The sequence below is a fragment of the Macrosteles quadrilineatus genome, unplaced genomic scaffold (genome assembly GCF_028750875.1).
Source record: "Macrosteles quadrilineatus isolate MER2022 unplaced genomic scaffold, UCM_ALF_1.0 Scaffold_5__1_contigs__length_97177068, whole genome shotgun sequence".
NCBI lineage: Eukaryota > Metazoa > Arthropoda > Insecta > Hemiptera > Cicadellidae > Macrosteles > Macrosteles quadrilineatus.
The window spans coordinates 13,370,358-13,384,413 of record NW_026542598.1 but is presented as its reverse complement, the minus strand read 5'-3'; the positions used below and the strand labels follow the sequence as shown (position 1 = coordinate 13,384,413).

General features: G+C 33.9%; 1 protein-coding gene across 3 annotated transcripts in view; it reads left to right on the top strand.

Annotated features, from left to right (window-relative positions):
• The window catches only part of LOC128994137 (synapsin), a 41,512-nt gene extending 27,456 nt beyond the window's left edge, over positions 1–14,056 (top strand). For all 3 annotated transcript variants that reach the window (XM_054418438.1, XM_054418436.1, XM_054418437.1), the window contains exons 7-12: positions 1,333–1,468; positions 1,915–2,019; positions 3,034–3,239; positions 4,365–4,629; positions 5,630–5,822; positions 10,251–14,056. In XM_054418438.1, coding sequence (XP_054274413.1) covers positions 1,333–1,468; positions 1,915–2,019; positions 3,034–3,239; positions 4,365–4,629; positions 5,630–5,822; positions 10,251–10,453 — 1,108 coding nt within the window. In that variant the 3' untranslated portion in view covers positions 10,454–14,056. The remainder of the gene's footprint in view (positions 1–1,332; positions 1,469–1,914; positions 2,020–3,033; positions 3,240–4,364; positions 4,630–5,629; positions 5,823–10,250) is intronic.

Here is a 14,056-nt window from a genome sequence, read left to right as displayed (position 1 = left end):
ATTAATGCTGTCATTTTCTCCTCAGGCCTAAGGATCGGTACGGTTGGGCGGAATATTGCTCTGTTTTGCTTTGGAAATATAACCTAGATGCAGTACGACCATGGATTAAATATAACTCAAGTCGACTTCTCATAACATTGTCAATTCAAAATTTTTCCATGTGTAGTTCATGTTGTGACACTGGACACGTTAGTTTTGACGTAATTTTGTTTCTATTATTTTAGGGTTAGTTCTATGATGTGTGTTTTAATTTCTTGTAATATAAACAGGAGACGACCTATTGTTGATGATTAGATCGTTTTATTTTGGTTAAACTAGATTTAAACATAGATAAACATCCCCTTTAAATAACAAGAATTGTTTTCAGCTAATCCAAAATGATGACAAATCTACTAAAGGAGTACGTATGTTTAATCTATGGTGTCACGTACTGTATGGAGTTCATGCTTTTGGGCCTGGAATAATTGGAATCAATGGCCATGTTTTTTTGCAGGAATGCTCGGTGGGTTCAGTTGTTTTGTTTCAGTCCCACCCCGGCCACAAACGTGAGCAATTATTAAAAAAAGCATAAAATTGCTAAAAGTGTTTAAGACGGTATTTTGTTAAGGCTAAACAAGTCAATTAAAAAAAAAACTTGCAATGATTCCAACGAGGAGTGGTATTCAAGCAATTAACTTAGGCCTATGGGCATGATATAGTTTTTAATAAAGGTTTGAAGGAAAGTAAAAACTGTGACCAGACTAGGGGGCGGAAAATTATTTGGGCCTAGGGGCGCAAAAATGCTAAATCCGGCCCTGACTTTTACAAGTGCTATTGTGCCTAAAGATACATTTGTGTATGTAGTAATTTGAACAAGTATTTTTTGCTTATGGGGACTATATGTATGTATATAAATGTATAGTGCCAACAGACCTTCATCCTGTAATGAAAACTATTTATCTGTAGATTGTGGTCTTCTTGGACAACAACCACGTCAAAATATATTACACACTTATATTTGAATGAGGGGTTCCTTAACATTGAACCTCCTGTTGCCTCTGACAATTTTCTTCCCCCCCCCCCTCTCTCCTCCTTTTACACCAAAACATTTGGGTAAAATAACGGCCTCCTGTTGTCACACTGTATATTCTTGGTCTTCGGACATCATCTGTGTCAAAATGAAAAATACTTCAACCTCCTTATAGAGTGCCACCTACAGGGAGACCTAACTTCTGACAGGATGGCATTCTACATTGAAGGCAAAACAATGAAACACAAATAGTGTTTCATCTATTTTGCACAGTTTTCGACCAATAGACCTCAACAAGAAATCACACAAAAGCTATGTTTCAGATCATTCAGGCCAGACTTTGTGCTGATTCGACAAAACCTCAGGGATGCTGGAGAGGATAATAAGAATCTGCTTTTGGGATTCAAGTTTGGAGGAGTACCTAGCATAAACACCTTACATGCTGTATATAACTTCCAGGTATGAAATTGAACCACTTACTACACAGTTTGCTTTAATTTATGCTGTCAATTTTAAAGATGGTAAACAATTTAACATACGACCCGGTTTTTAAACTAGTTTCAGTTCAGTTCTTAGAATTGGAAAGATTCACTTAACAGCATTGTTTACTTACTTAACAGCATTGTTTTTTTACTTAACAACTAGAGTGGACCAATAAGGTTCAAGGATTGAGAGAAAAGAAGTAAAATTGCAATACTTTAAACTTCAACTAAACAGCTGTTCAGGCCAATTTAAATGAGTGGTGCAGTTAGTGTTTGGTACAATGATTCATCACTGTCAGTGGCAATGAGAGATTATAAACAAAAACATAGCATAATCTGATTTTATGATAAGCTTTTGTTTGTAAGTTACTTATTTATTCTGGTACCATATAAATTTCTCATAACATTTTGGTATTTTTTCAGGATAAACCTTGGGTATTTGCTCATCTCCTCCAAATACAAAGACGATTAGGCAAAGAAAACTTCCCTCTTATTGAACAAACTTACTATCCAAACTTCAGAGAGATGGTGAGAATAACATTGTTTTGAGTTTTATTATGTACTATATCATTGACTATGGATACTGCACTTCTCTAAAAAATTTAATTATGTTTTTAAACGTCTTTCCTGTTTTTGAGTGAGCTGATGTTGACTAAATAAGTTTTCCTTATTTTTAGTAAGTGTTGCATTCTTCACTTTCCTCTTAAGTTATAACTAGAGGTTGTCCAGTGGTCAAAAACTCGACCACAAATATCTAATGTGCAGACTACTATGTTTTCACCCCATGCTGTAAATAAAATATGTGATTGGAATTTCTTCCTTTTGTTTTGATTTTCTGTTTATATTTCGTTGTTTGTTCGTCACCAGCATGGCAACTCATAGGACCCATGTCAATTTTTAAAAATGTTTAATTAATTCTTTGTGGTTATTTTTCATTATTGTAATACAAGTAACCTAAATACTAATTCAACTGAATACAGCTGTCCAAACTATGTAAACTATAAAAAATAGTGCATACAAATTGTAAAATCTACCCATGAATAAGAGAGAAACATTCAGTTGACTCCAGCACACTCAAACGTCACCAACACCAAACACTCATCAACACTTGCTCTATATTCCCCTGTATCGAGTAATCTTCAGTGTAATCTTTGCTCAATAGTTACAACTTATTTTTTCCCTTTGTACTGTATTTTGTAATTTGCTAGTATACAGTGGATGGCTTGTTAGAGACACACCTTTCAAACTGTCTTTTGTTTACTTTTTCCTTGTTTTTTTATTCAACCAATATAGTTACTTAACCAATATGGCCAATATTAAATTTTTAAATTTTCAAATGAGTTGTGTGGCAAAATACAAATTTTCAGGAGGTAGTGGCTGTTGCCAATCATGTTTTAGGGCTATAAGTCCCTATAATTTCAAAATTTGGTCAAAATCCTTCCGCTGGATTTTGAGTTTTATATTACAGACAGACATTACACACAAACAGACATAGCATCGTATTAGAGTATAGGATTTTCATCTATTTATTCTTTTCATCAGCTGAGTGCACCTAGATTCCCAGTTGTGTTCAAAATCGGCCACGCACACAGTGGCTTGGGAAAAGTAAAAGTAGAAAACAACGCAGACTTCCAAGACATGGCTTCAGTTGTGGCAGTCGCCAATACTTACTGCACTACTGAGCCCTACGTTGACAGCAAGTACGACATTCATGTGCAGAAAATTGGCGATAACTACAAGTCTTTCATGTGAGTTTTTAAACATTTGTGTTTCTGCAATAATAAATTTCTGTATTTGGTTATATACAAGGACTATTTGTAAATCAAGTTCTCCTTTAAGCTCCATGTCATTTCAAGTTACCAAAATCAAATCTGAGACAACAATCATGTTCTTAACTTATTCACTATGATTAATTCTAGCACAGTATTCATCACTGTGTGACATTTAGTCTCGTTATAGTATCAAAAAACTATGTGAAGAAATATATGCTCTAGCCAAGTATGAAATGTCCGATAATCATAGCGTAATTTTAATTTTGCATGCGGATTGTGCTGTGAATGAAAGAGATATCGATTAACTGTTGTGGGAAGTCTCTCTACGACAATAAAGTCAACGGTAAACCCTGATTGTCTTAAACACGCCGATCAGCAAGCAAAGTATCCTCCACTGCTCCACTTAAATCTCTGTCTCGGTGGGAACTGATTAACACCCGCTGCTGGCCTCATTTTGCAGATGTGTACGGCCTTCTGCAAACTCCATCAGCCACTTATACACATTTCATAAGTCTACACACCTTTCTGTGTACTCAGCCGTTAACTGGCAAAGGATTTTAATGTCTCCCATCCCACAGAATCACAGAAACGCACAGTACGTGATTCATACTTGGTGGGAGAGCATTGATTTTCCCTAAGATTGATTTAATACCATGACAAAAATAATTGTCATATAGGGTTGGGAATCTTGAGTTATATCATAATGCCAATTATGGCAAATACATAACATTCAGAAAGGAATCAAAAACAATTTTAAAAGTTTCTAGAAACCGGATTTGTCAGGATCAGTTTGTTCGCCCTTTGGCTTTGAGGATAGCATCTTATAGACCCACTTGTTTGAGGCATAGTATGAGGAAATACATAGTAAGATGGAGTGTGTAAACATAGTTTGATTTCTGGACATCCAATGCGGTATAAAAACTGAGCATGAGCAAATTAATGTCATATTTTACTTGGTGATTACAAATTTTTAATTCAAAGTCCCAATCTTTTGATTTTGAATGCATTCTTCTCGCTGTCATAATTAGTTTGCTGAAACTTTTCATAGATTACTTAATATTCAGTATTCACAGTCCAGGATAAAATAAAATATTTTTTCAGGAGGAAATCAATATCAGGAAACTGGAAAACGAACACAGGTTCTGCGATGCTTGAGCAAATCCAGATGCCAGATAGGTACAAGATGTGGCTGGACGAAGTAGCAGCCATGTTTGGAGGTCTAGACATCTGCGCCCTGGAGATGATCGTGGCGAGGGACGGACGAGAGTTCATCATAGAGGTCAACGACAGTGCTCTGTCTCTCATGGGAGACACTCAGGAGGAAGATCGTAGACACATCGCTGACTTGGTCACCCAGAGAATGCAGGTAAGTAATTCAATTTAATATACGTCATCATGCTAATATAATAACATTTTCTTATTTCATAATAACCAGCAAATTATAAATACCCAGCTGCTTAGCTGAAAAATCTTAGTCTTAAGTTCCAATTACACAGAATGACTTTACAAGCTAACTTACTAGTCAGTTTTTTTTTTTTTTTTTTTTTTTTAAGAGGTTGGCGCCCACTTTTAACCTTGCATTTGCCTGTCCACATAGACTACAGATCTGTGCGTGGAACGTATTCAGCAAAGCAAGGGGTGTGAGCCGGTACAGTAGGAAGGTGAACTGTACTGATAAAATGTTTGTGGCAGTGACCAGGATCTGAACCCACGACATCGCTGCCTTTGGCCCAAAGTCCGTGACGCTACCAACTGAGCCATCCCACCATTACTACCATTTTACAATTTTTTTTAGTTTTACTATACTCATAAACTAGCCCCATATACTCATCACACTTGCTTGATAGCATGGAGGGGCAATGTCCTTCCAAAGACTTAGACTAATATTTTTCCCATAAATTGTCAAAAAGATTTCTTAAAAAAAATCAAAAATAAAGAATGTAAAACATATAAAACGTATTTTGAAAATTTGTCAATTCTGAGCTAATTTTCAGAATTTATTATTTTTTCAAAGACGTTATAGTACAAAGCTAACATGAAATGGAGAATCTCTTCTGCAGCCATGGCAGAAACAAGAATATCTTCGGTGGTCCCAGCAAAATCGTGAACATCTTCCATTGTTGCAGAATCATCATCAATGTCTCCTGCAATCGCGGATAAACGGTGAACATCGCCTATAGTCGCTTATCACAACCGCTTTCTGCCATTGCGAAAACAAAAACTCGGCCTGGTCACAGCAAATTCATAAAAATCTTGGAAGGTGGGACACTAAGGAATATGTGATTTATTCCCAGGCATTTTTCAGTCTGCATCTAAATAAATTTCACAGCTACAGGTTTTGTAAAAACCCTGTCTGTTTGTTTCAGCAACTCTGTCGCCCAGCCACCCTTACCAAGACTGCTTCCCGCACCTCCATGTCCAGTGTTCAGAGCACCACCAGCGGCTACGGAGGATCTGTGGGGAGTGTTGCTGCCCCCACTACTCCTCCGGAGGAACGACCGGGAATTCCGGACCTTCCCGCTTCCGGAACAAGCCCACAACCCCGCCGAGATTCTCAAGGTAAATCCCGACGTTACAGTCTGCAGCCCCAGCGTAACGCTATGTACTAGTAGCTGGCATCAAGTTTTGAGTGATTCACAACCTATAAAAGCATCATTAAACTTCTTGCAATAATTATCAGTATTTCAAACATGACACATAATTAGATTTGTTTTACTTAAACATCATTTCTGTTTGATCATGCACCAATGATAAGATGAATTTTCTCAGATATCTCTCTACACACACATAGGTACACAAAACAGCCACATGATCCTCAGCATAACATTAGAATCTATGATGCAAACTGGATAACCTAACCTTTAATGGCAATAATACAGTAAAGATGATTAACAATTACTTCCAGATTGAGTAAATTAATGTCAATTCAATGTTGTACCGGTACTTATATTACTAGTTCAATGTATCGACAATCATTTTTTTGTATTTCTTGTAGTTTGATGATATAAGTAATTGAATTGAGGGAGCCTAACAATAGTCTGAATAACTGATATACCTATTTGTAATTTTTTTAAGTATCGATAGTATAATTGATATTCTAGTTTGACTGTAAAACATTGTTTTAAACTGTACTTCAGCCACAACTTTGAAATGGAAGAAAAGTTTATGTGATTTCTATACAAAAAAATACTCTATGTTGTATACTACTAAATATTAACTAAGAAAACTGTTTGTAATGTTGTACGGTTTCTAGCCGTTATTCTGGATAAAGTAGTTAGTTGTTTGGAGTTGTAGTTTGATGGTAAGATTGTGGCTTTAAGCAAAACTGCTGTGCATGGCTTGTGTTTTCTTTAGCAAAGTGAGCGCTTTTAAATTTGAAGTTATATCTTTAAATGTAAACCTACCTGTCACTAAAACCAAAATTATCCAATTATAGAAGTTTAATACAAATTGGAGTAAAAATAATCGTCTTTTTAATAAATTAAAGAACTACGACTAATTTAAAGCAGTCATAAAGCATAGTCTAGTAGTTTTTTATGCATAACTGAAGGTGTGTAGGATATAAGTATTAAATGTGTGAGAAGAGGAATTGTAACTGCTTTTAGGAATGAGCTGTAGCTCTTATCTATCAATCTATCTCATACAAGTACCAAAACTCCACACTTAGATAACTGTTTAAAGTTCTACTTCATGTTATCAAAATAGTCATATTTTCTTCAACTTCTGTGATCTAAGATATAGTACCTTCCAATTCTTTCCTGTGATATTTTAATGTTAGTTATCTATAACTCTTAAATGTTTAGTTAACTGTGTACAAAGAAGAAAAATAAATTGAAATGATTCTTGATAAGTGTAGTAATTTATGTCCACTTTTAATTTTACTCGTTAGTACTTAATGATTAATAACTGATGACATTAAAATTAGACTAAATAAATTTTAGTTTATGAATTTTTAGTTTCCACTTGGTATTTATTTTTATAAAATAAAATATTTTAAATCTGACTTTTTAGATTTTACCAAAAGATTGTGTTGGTTTTTAATTACATATCTCTGAAATAGAGAAGATTTTTCAGATAAAATCCTTGTTACATATGTTTAGTTTAAATACCTGTGTTAACACTATATTATGCACGTCAGGAGAAAACTATCCTGTATTCCACAAGAATTTAAGCTGGTCTTTATCACATTTCTTTGTTTATCACATTGATTTTTTTCTCATTCTACCAAACAAATTTTGAAGCAAATCATTACAACCGTTAATCATATACAGTGGTATAAATAACAACACCACAACCCCTGCAGTGCAGCAATCGAGGGGGCGCCGAAGTCCAGGGGGTTCTGAGGTCCGATTGCCACCGCTCACCTCAATCGCGGAAAAAGGTGACTTTGTTTCCATAACTGCGGGAGACGAAGATGATGCCTTCAAGACAGAAGAATATAGCTATGATTTTGCCGTAATCGCGGAAAAAGATTACGTCGTTTTCGTGACCGCGGGAGACGAAGATGTTGACTACAAGACCAACTAAGAAATTTATGATTTTTCCCCCAATTGCGGAAAGATATGACATTGTTTACGTGACCGTGGGAGACAAAGATGATGACTACAAGACTGAAGAAGATATTCATGATTTTGTCGCAATCGCAGAAAAAGATGACTTTGTTACCGTGACCGTGGGAGACAAAGATGATGTCTTCAAGACCAAAGAAAAAATTTATGATTTCGCAGAAATTGCGGATAAAATATGACACTGTTTCCATGACCTCCGGAGACGATGGTGATATCTTCAATACCACGGATGATGTACAAGAAAAGGCCCCCACCAAGGTGGTAAAGCAAGGTTGCCACGATCACGGAAAATGATGATGAAGTTTTTGTAACCGAATGGTGAAAAGACTTACACGAGAGTTTTTGGATTTTCCCGCGATAACGGCTTTTGCTGAGATAAACGAATAAAACATGAGTGGCGATGTTTCACATGGGCATCATCCACATGTAGTGTGGGGGGCGCCGCTCAATGTACTTAGGCCATTGGTTGGATTGAAAATTCCTTCTAGAGGAAGTCTCCCGGGAATCTCAACAGGGCCAGAAACTTTTCTATTTTTCAGGGATGTACTTACACCACAGTTCATATAATGGTATTGTGTAAGAGTAGGCCTAGTTCAAGTGGTATTAATAAATAACCATTTATTAGGTTAAGGCACTTTTTTATAGATTTTACAACACTGCTTCTCAATTAAGTTAATTAATTCAAATGAATTTGAAATATGAAAATAACGTCCATGACCGAATAGCCTTAAAGCTGTATTAAAAAGGGCTGATAGTGATATACAAGGTGGGTGTCATTTCAAAAGACTGGATTTATGATCTACAATCAGAAGATTGCTAGTTTTATCCACTAAGAAGGTCCTTGACACGACACTTAACAAATAGTCCTAAAAGAATTCAGGCAAGAGCAAAGCCATTAATTATCTCATGAGTTCAAGACTCGTAGACTCCATTCATCTTTACCCCTTGGTGTATCAACATTGTAAAAAAATAAGTATAAAATAGTCTTAAGTGTTCTGGTTAGTGACTTTTATGAACATCTGTAACAGGTTTTTAAATAGTCAGATTTTTCTTCAATAAATAAAATTAACAAGGTTAGAATTGGTTTAAAATATTATTTACTTAAGTTTAAAAATAGTATACGGAGTTTCACTAAATCAAAATGTACCGGTATAGCAAGCCCTAAATATCTGGATTGAGTGGCATGCTTTGGACTGTTCCTTAAATTTCCATACTAAATAATCATCAGATAACACGTTTGCTGCGGGCCACTCACTATGGTGAGTGCTCTAGTTCCTTTCTGCCACGCTGAACGCACACCGGTGAGTGCCGGTATTGCCTATATTGGATTCAATTTCTGCGCAACCGCACACCGGGAAGAACGGGTATTTTTATGTCTGTCTTTAGTAAGGAATGGTTGCTTTATTTTGGTGTAGGTTGGTAGTAAATTTCCCTGTGAAATCCCCTTCTGGCAAGCTTAGAAATCAACTTGTTGACCCGTCTTTCTCCCTTCAATTGGCAATAAAATGAGGCTGGCTAGCTAGTTCCAGACAATGCTGCTATCTTTGAGTGTTTCAGCAAACTACGTCGACTCTCGTCGTAACGCAGCAATCACTGAACGTCATTTGCTATTCATCAGACCGAAATATTTTAAAGCCAAACAAGTTCGCTCGACGTTGCGCCTTTGGTGGGCCGTAGCGAACCTGTTAATATCAGTTAGTGTTTATTTGGCCATTTTATGGTAAATTTGGCATCAAAATACTTGTGGTTTAAAATTATTTACTGGTATTGAACCATTTTAATCATTGTTATCCAAGCTCAACCAAGCAGCATAAGAGTGGTTCACACAAACCACACTACCAATACCAGGATTAAGCCCACCTATTACTTCTGGTATAGAGATATACACCTCTGCTACGGCAAACTATGTTATCATGAATCAATACTGTTATGACAGCAGAGTGATAAATAGGCTATCACAATTATTTACTACTAAATAGATTGAAATTAAGTATAATTGAAACACACATTATTTACTGGTTCTTACTTAGAAATAAATTGTTTTGAGAAGTTGAAACTTAAATTTCTGTCAAAGATGTCTTCAAAGCTTCCAATAAAGCCATTATGGATATTAATCTGTCAGATTTCATGAAAAGAATTCACTACAAAAGCTTGTTAGTGGATAGCTTAGTAAGTTGCATTATAAAGTCAACATTTTATCATCAAAAAGTCTTTTATGCTTGGTTCACTAAATTCATTTGCATGGCGAGAAAAACACATTTAGTAGATCCATTGCTTTTAATATTGCTTGTAAACACTAGGGACTGCTGCCTGATGTTGAAGTGATCTATTTGCCAGCAAGGAAGGTAAGGTAATCGTTGTTACGAGTGTTTCTTGTTTGTTGTCAGCGGCGGTGAGTAGTAAAGACCATTTGTTGCAGCATCGCAAAGCAGCACAATGAGCAGCGTGAGTCAGCAGTCAGCAGCGCGACGAACGGAAGACTCGGCTCAGAGTCAGCGAGCAGCTTTTGGTCGTCAAGGATCCACCACGGGCAGTGTAGGAGGTCCGGGCGGAGGTGAGGACACAGAAGACACAATGAAAAACCTGCGGAAAACCTTTGCAGGAATCTTCGGCGATATGTAAATTATGAAATTGGTTATTATTATAAATGTTATGACATTCATGTTAAGTTATTGATGTATATTACTAGTTGATTCACTGTGATACGTTAATATTTATTTTGACTTTGTTTCATTCTCGTATAGATTCACTATACGTTACCTGGTAAATACTCAATACAAAATCGAAGGTGATCTTAGTGTAATTGGAATGTTGTAATAGTTGATGTATAAACAGTTTTGTAATTAAATGAATGATTACTTCTCATAAGAACATTCTTATTTATAGTATTTTCCATTGTAAGTTGTATTATGTAATTTAGTATGAAAGAGGTTTTCTAGCACAAAAATATTCATGCAATGGTTATATTGTATCAAAAACAATTTAAATATTGTCTTGACAAAAATATGTTTACAGTCGACCCTAAGTTTTGTGATGTATGTATTTAATTATTACTTATTATGAAACTGTTGATATCATAACATTGATAATACATAACCAATGATTCTCAGATCTTCGTAGACTGTTATTGTAGAGTTTCAGTTGAGTGTAACGCTTATAGTGAAGCTTTCAGTGGGCACTTTCATTAATCTTGCTGTCATTAAACTCATAACCAGTATTTAATGTCCATCGCAGTTCACACAAACGAGTTGGTGTGTTTATAAATAATAAAACATAAAGTGTCTTAATGTCATACCATTAATAAGCAGTAAGAGTAACAAATGTTGTTAAACATGTTAGCCGTTTGGCAGCTATGTTTCTCTGAGGAATTTTTCCAATCTCTTGTAGGGAATTCTTTAGGAGTCATAGTTTAGAGTAGTGGGCCTCCATTTTTATAAGATCAAAAAAAATTATAATGGTGTGGTAAACGTTTGCTAGATAATTTTAGACGCCAATATCTTAACGAAAATATTTTATACTTTTAATTGGTGTATCAAAACGAAACTAGATCTAAGTGAATGTTTTGAAATAAATTGAACATGTAGGTACATTCGTTACAAAGGCTTTTATTGTTAACAAATATTTTTTTAGATACAGTATACTTACTTAATTTGTACCAAAAAGTGAGGTTTCATGGCAATTATGTGGGTGCACAATGAAAGAATTTAGTTTTGAAAAGAATATCTATATAAAATGTATCTCTAAAGAAATTAAGACAATATACAAGTAGATTAAGGACTTTTATATTACCCATTAATTGTGTTAAGAATCAATATACTTATAAGGAGGCCTCTTCAATTTGTTTACTGTTTTCATGATATTTTGTGATCATTTACTTCATATAAGTTTAAAAAATATATAAAAATATTGCAACTTTATTTTGCTGCTCTGTAGTGAAATAGTTCTATAATAAAAGTGCTGTATACATATCTTTTAGTATGTATGTTTTATACTTACTTCTTTTTCATAAATGTTGTTAATATATTATGTAAAATTGTTGTTGGGTTTCATTCTTGACAGATTTTTGAATCCGCATCGAATGAATGTTTTAATTTTCTCATTGAAAAGTTAGTACCGCATTTCTGGTGTATCTGCTCAAACCTTGCAACTGAAAATTTACAGCTATTTTAATACAATACTGAAATTTACACTGTTCAAAATTATAGAGAATGATCTTTACAATGTTAGCTGTTTAACCATGTATTGATGTTGTTATTTTAGGAGTACACAAAAATAAGTGGAATTGGGTTTCTCCAAATTTATATATTTCTCAAACAATAGCCACTAAGCTTTTGTGCCTTAGCGGAAAAAAACCCAGATGATGTTTGCAGATTGAAAAAAAATACTGCCATAAATTCTTATAGATCATGACACATGAAATACTTTAGGTTGCATACTTGTTTGGTGAGACTAAATGAACACTCTATGTTGATAGAGTTGTTGTATCATAAAACTGCATGTGTACATCATTTTGAGGTGTAAAACAATAAACCACTTAATTTGTTATCTAAATTTTAAATTAGTTGATTAGAAACAAGGTATTTTACCCAAGACATTAAAACTTAATTTTAATCTGACGAGTTTTACTTTTGCCCACTGCCAAAATTGTCTGTTCATTAATTGATTTTGATGATATTGATGTGAATAGACAAGATAAAACTTGATAACAATATATTTTGCAGGTGATATATTTTAAATTAGAATAAACTATTTAAAGAGGACTTTAATGTATTATACATTTTTATTCCACAATTCAACTTATCTATCTATATATTATTTTTCATTAAAGCACTGCTATTTCGTTAAAAAATGTAAAAAGTATTTGAATTGAAAAATATTATCATTTAAATTATCTATTTGAGCACCAAAGTTCCTTTTAAAACCCACTCATGTTTAATCGTCTTTTTTCCGATTGTTTAACTGTAGTTTTATCAAAGCTAGTATAAAACTTGTAAATTAAAACTAGTCACTGTAAAATAATTACAAAGTTTATATTATGTGCAATAACAAGTTGATGTAAAGTATTTAATTTAAGCATTTTCTGTTGATTTTTCCTTATGAAAACAGCTTGAAAACCAAAGATTAGACTGTACTGTTACACCTATTACTTTTGTAATGGGAATGTTATTTAACATTATAGATAAGGCAATATAGTAAAGCTAATGTTAACACATGCTGGGTATCTTGAAATGGTTTATTGTATTCAAGATCACTAACACAGCATCTCAGCCTTGGTTCTTAGAAAATGTAAATATGTATTCTGATTATGATACAGGTTTAATATCAGTGATGAAAATTTTAGCACAAATTTTGTAGAGCATTTCCTTTTTAGCCCCGTCCGTTGGTAAAAAATATAAAAATACTCTGGTACAGACTATTTTAATTGTATTTATTGAAAATTGTAATCCTTTACTTAAAACTTTCTATGAGACTGTTGCAAGAATGTAACGAGCAATAATTAAAAATATCTATTCGATACATATCGCGAAGCTGTATATTTTGAGAACTAAGATTTCTTTGTCCTTAGAGAAGTTAAATTTATTTTCAAAATCAGTGATTTTGTATTCTAAATATACAATAAATCATTTCAAAAGGTTGCATTGTGACTTCTTGATGTGTGTGTTCTGTGTAGGCTATTGTATAAAATGTTCACTTTATATGTGCTTCAATAGATGCTTTAACTTTCTATAATAATTTAACGGATAATTTGATCCAAAAGATGTGAAATATATGTATTACAATGTTTGGGGAATTTTATTAACAACCTTATTATGTGGTTTTAAAAATTACTTTTACCTGGATATTATGAAAAAGATTAAGTAAATAGGTTTTAAAGTAATGGGTAATAATCAAAATAAAATTGCTTATTGGTGATAATCTTTTTTTACTTTATCTATTTTCAACTCATTAGGTAGAGTACTCCATCACTATATGACGGGGGTTAAATGAAATGATCACTCTCAAAAATGCCGCTATATGTTTAAGAAAGTTAAATCATCTGTTGTTTTTACTCATAATCATGAGATTCAGCTTAAAATATTGAAAATGATGTTAAAACATGAGACAATGTAATGTTTGTTAACGGTTAACGATTGTATTGAATAAGATCCTAGGATTCTGATACCAGGTAAATAGTCATCACACTGTTACTGAAGTCTTCAATAAAATATTGATGAAAATTTGAAA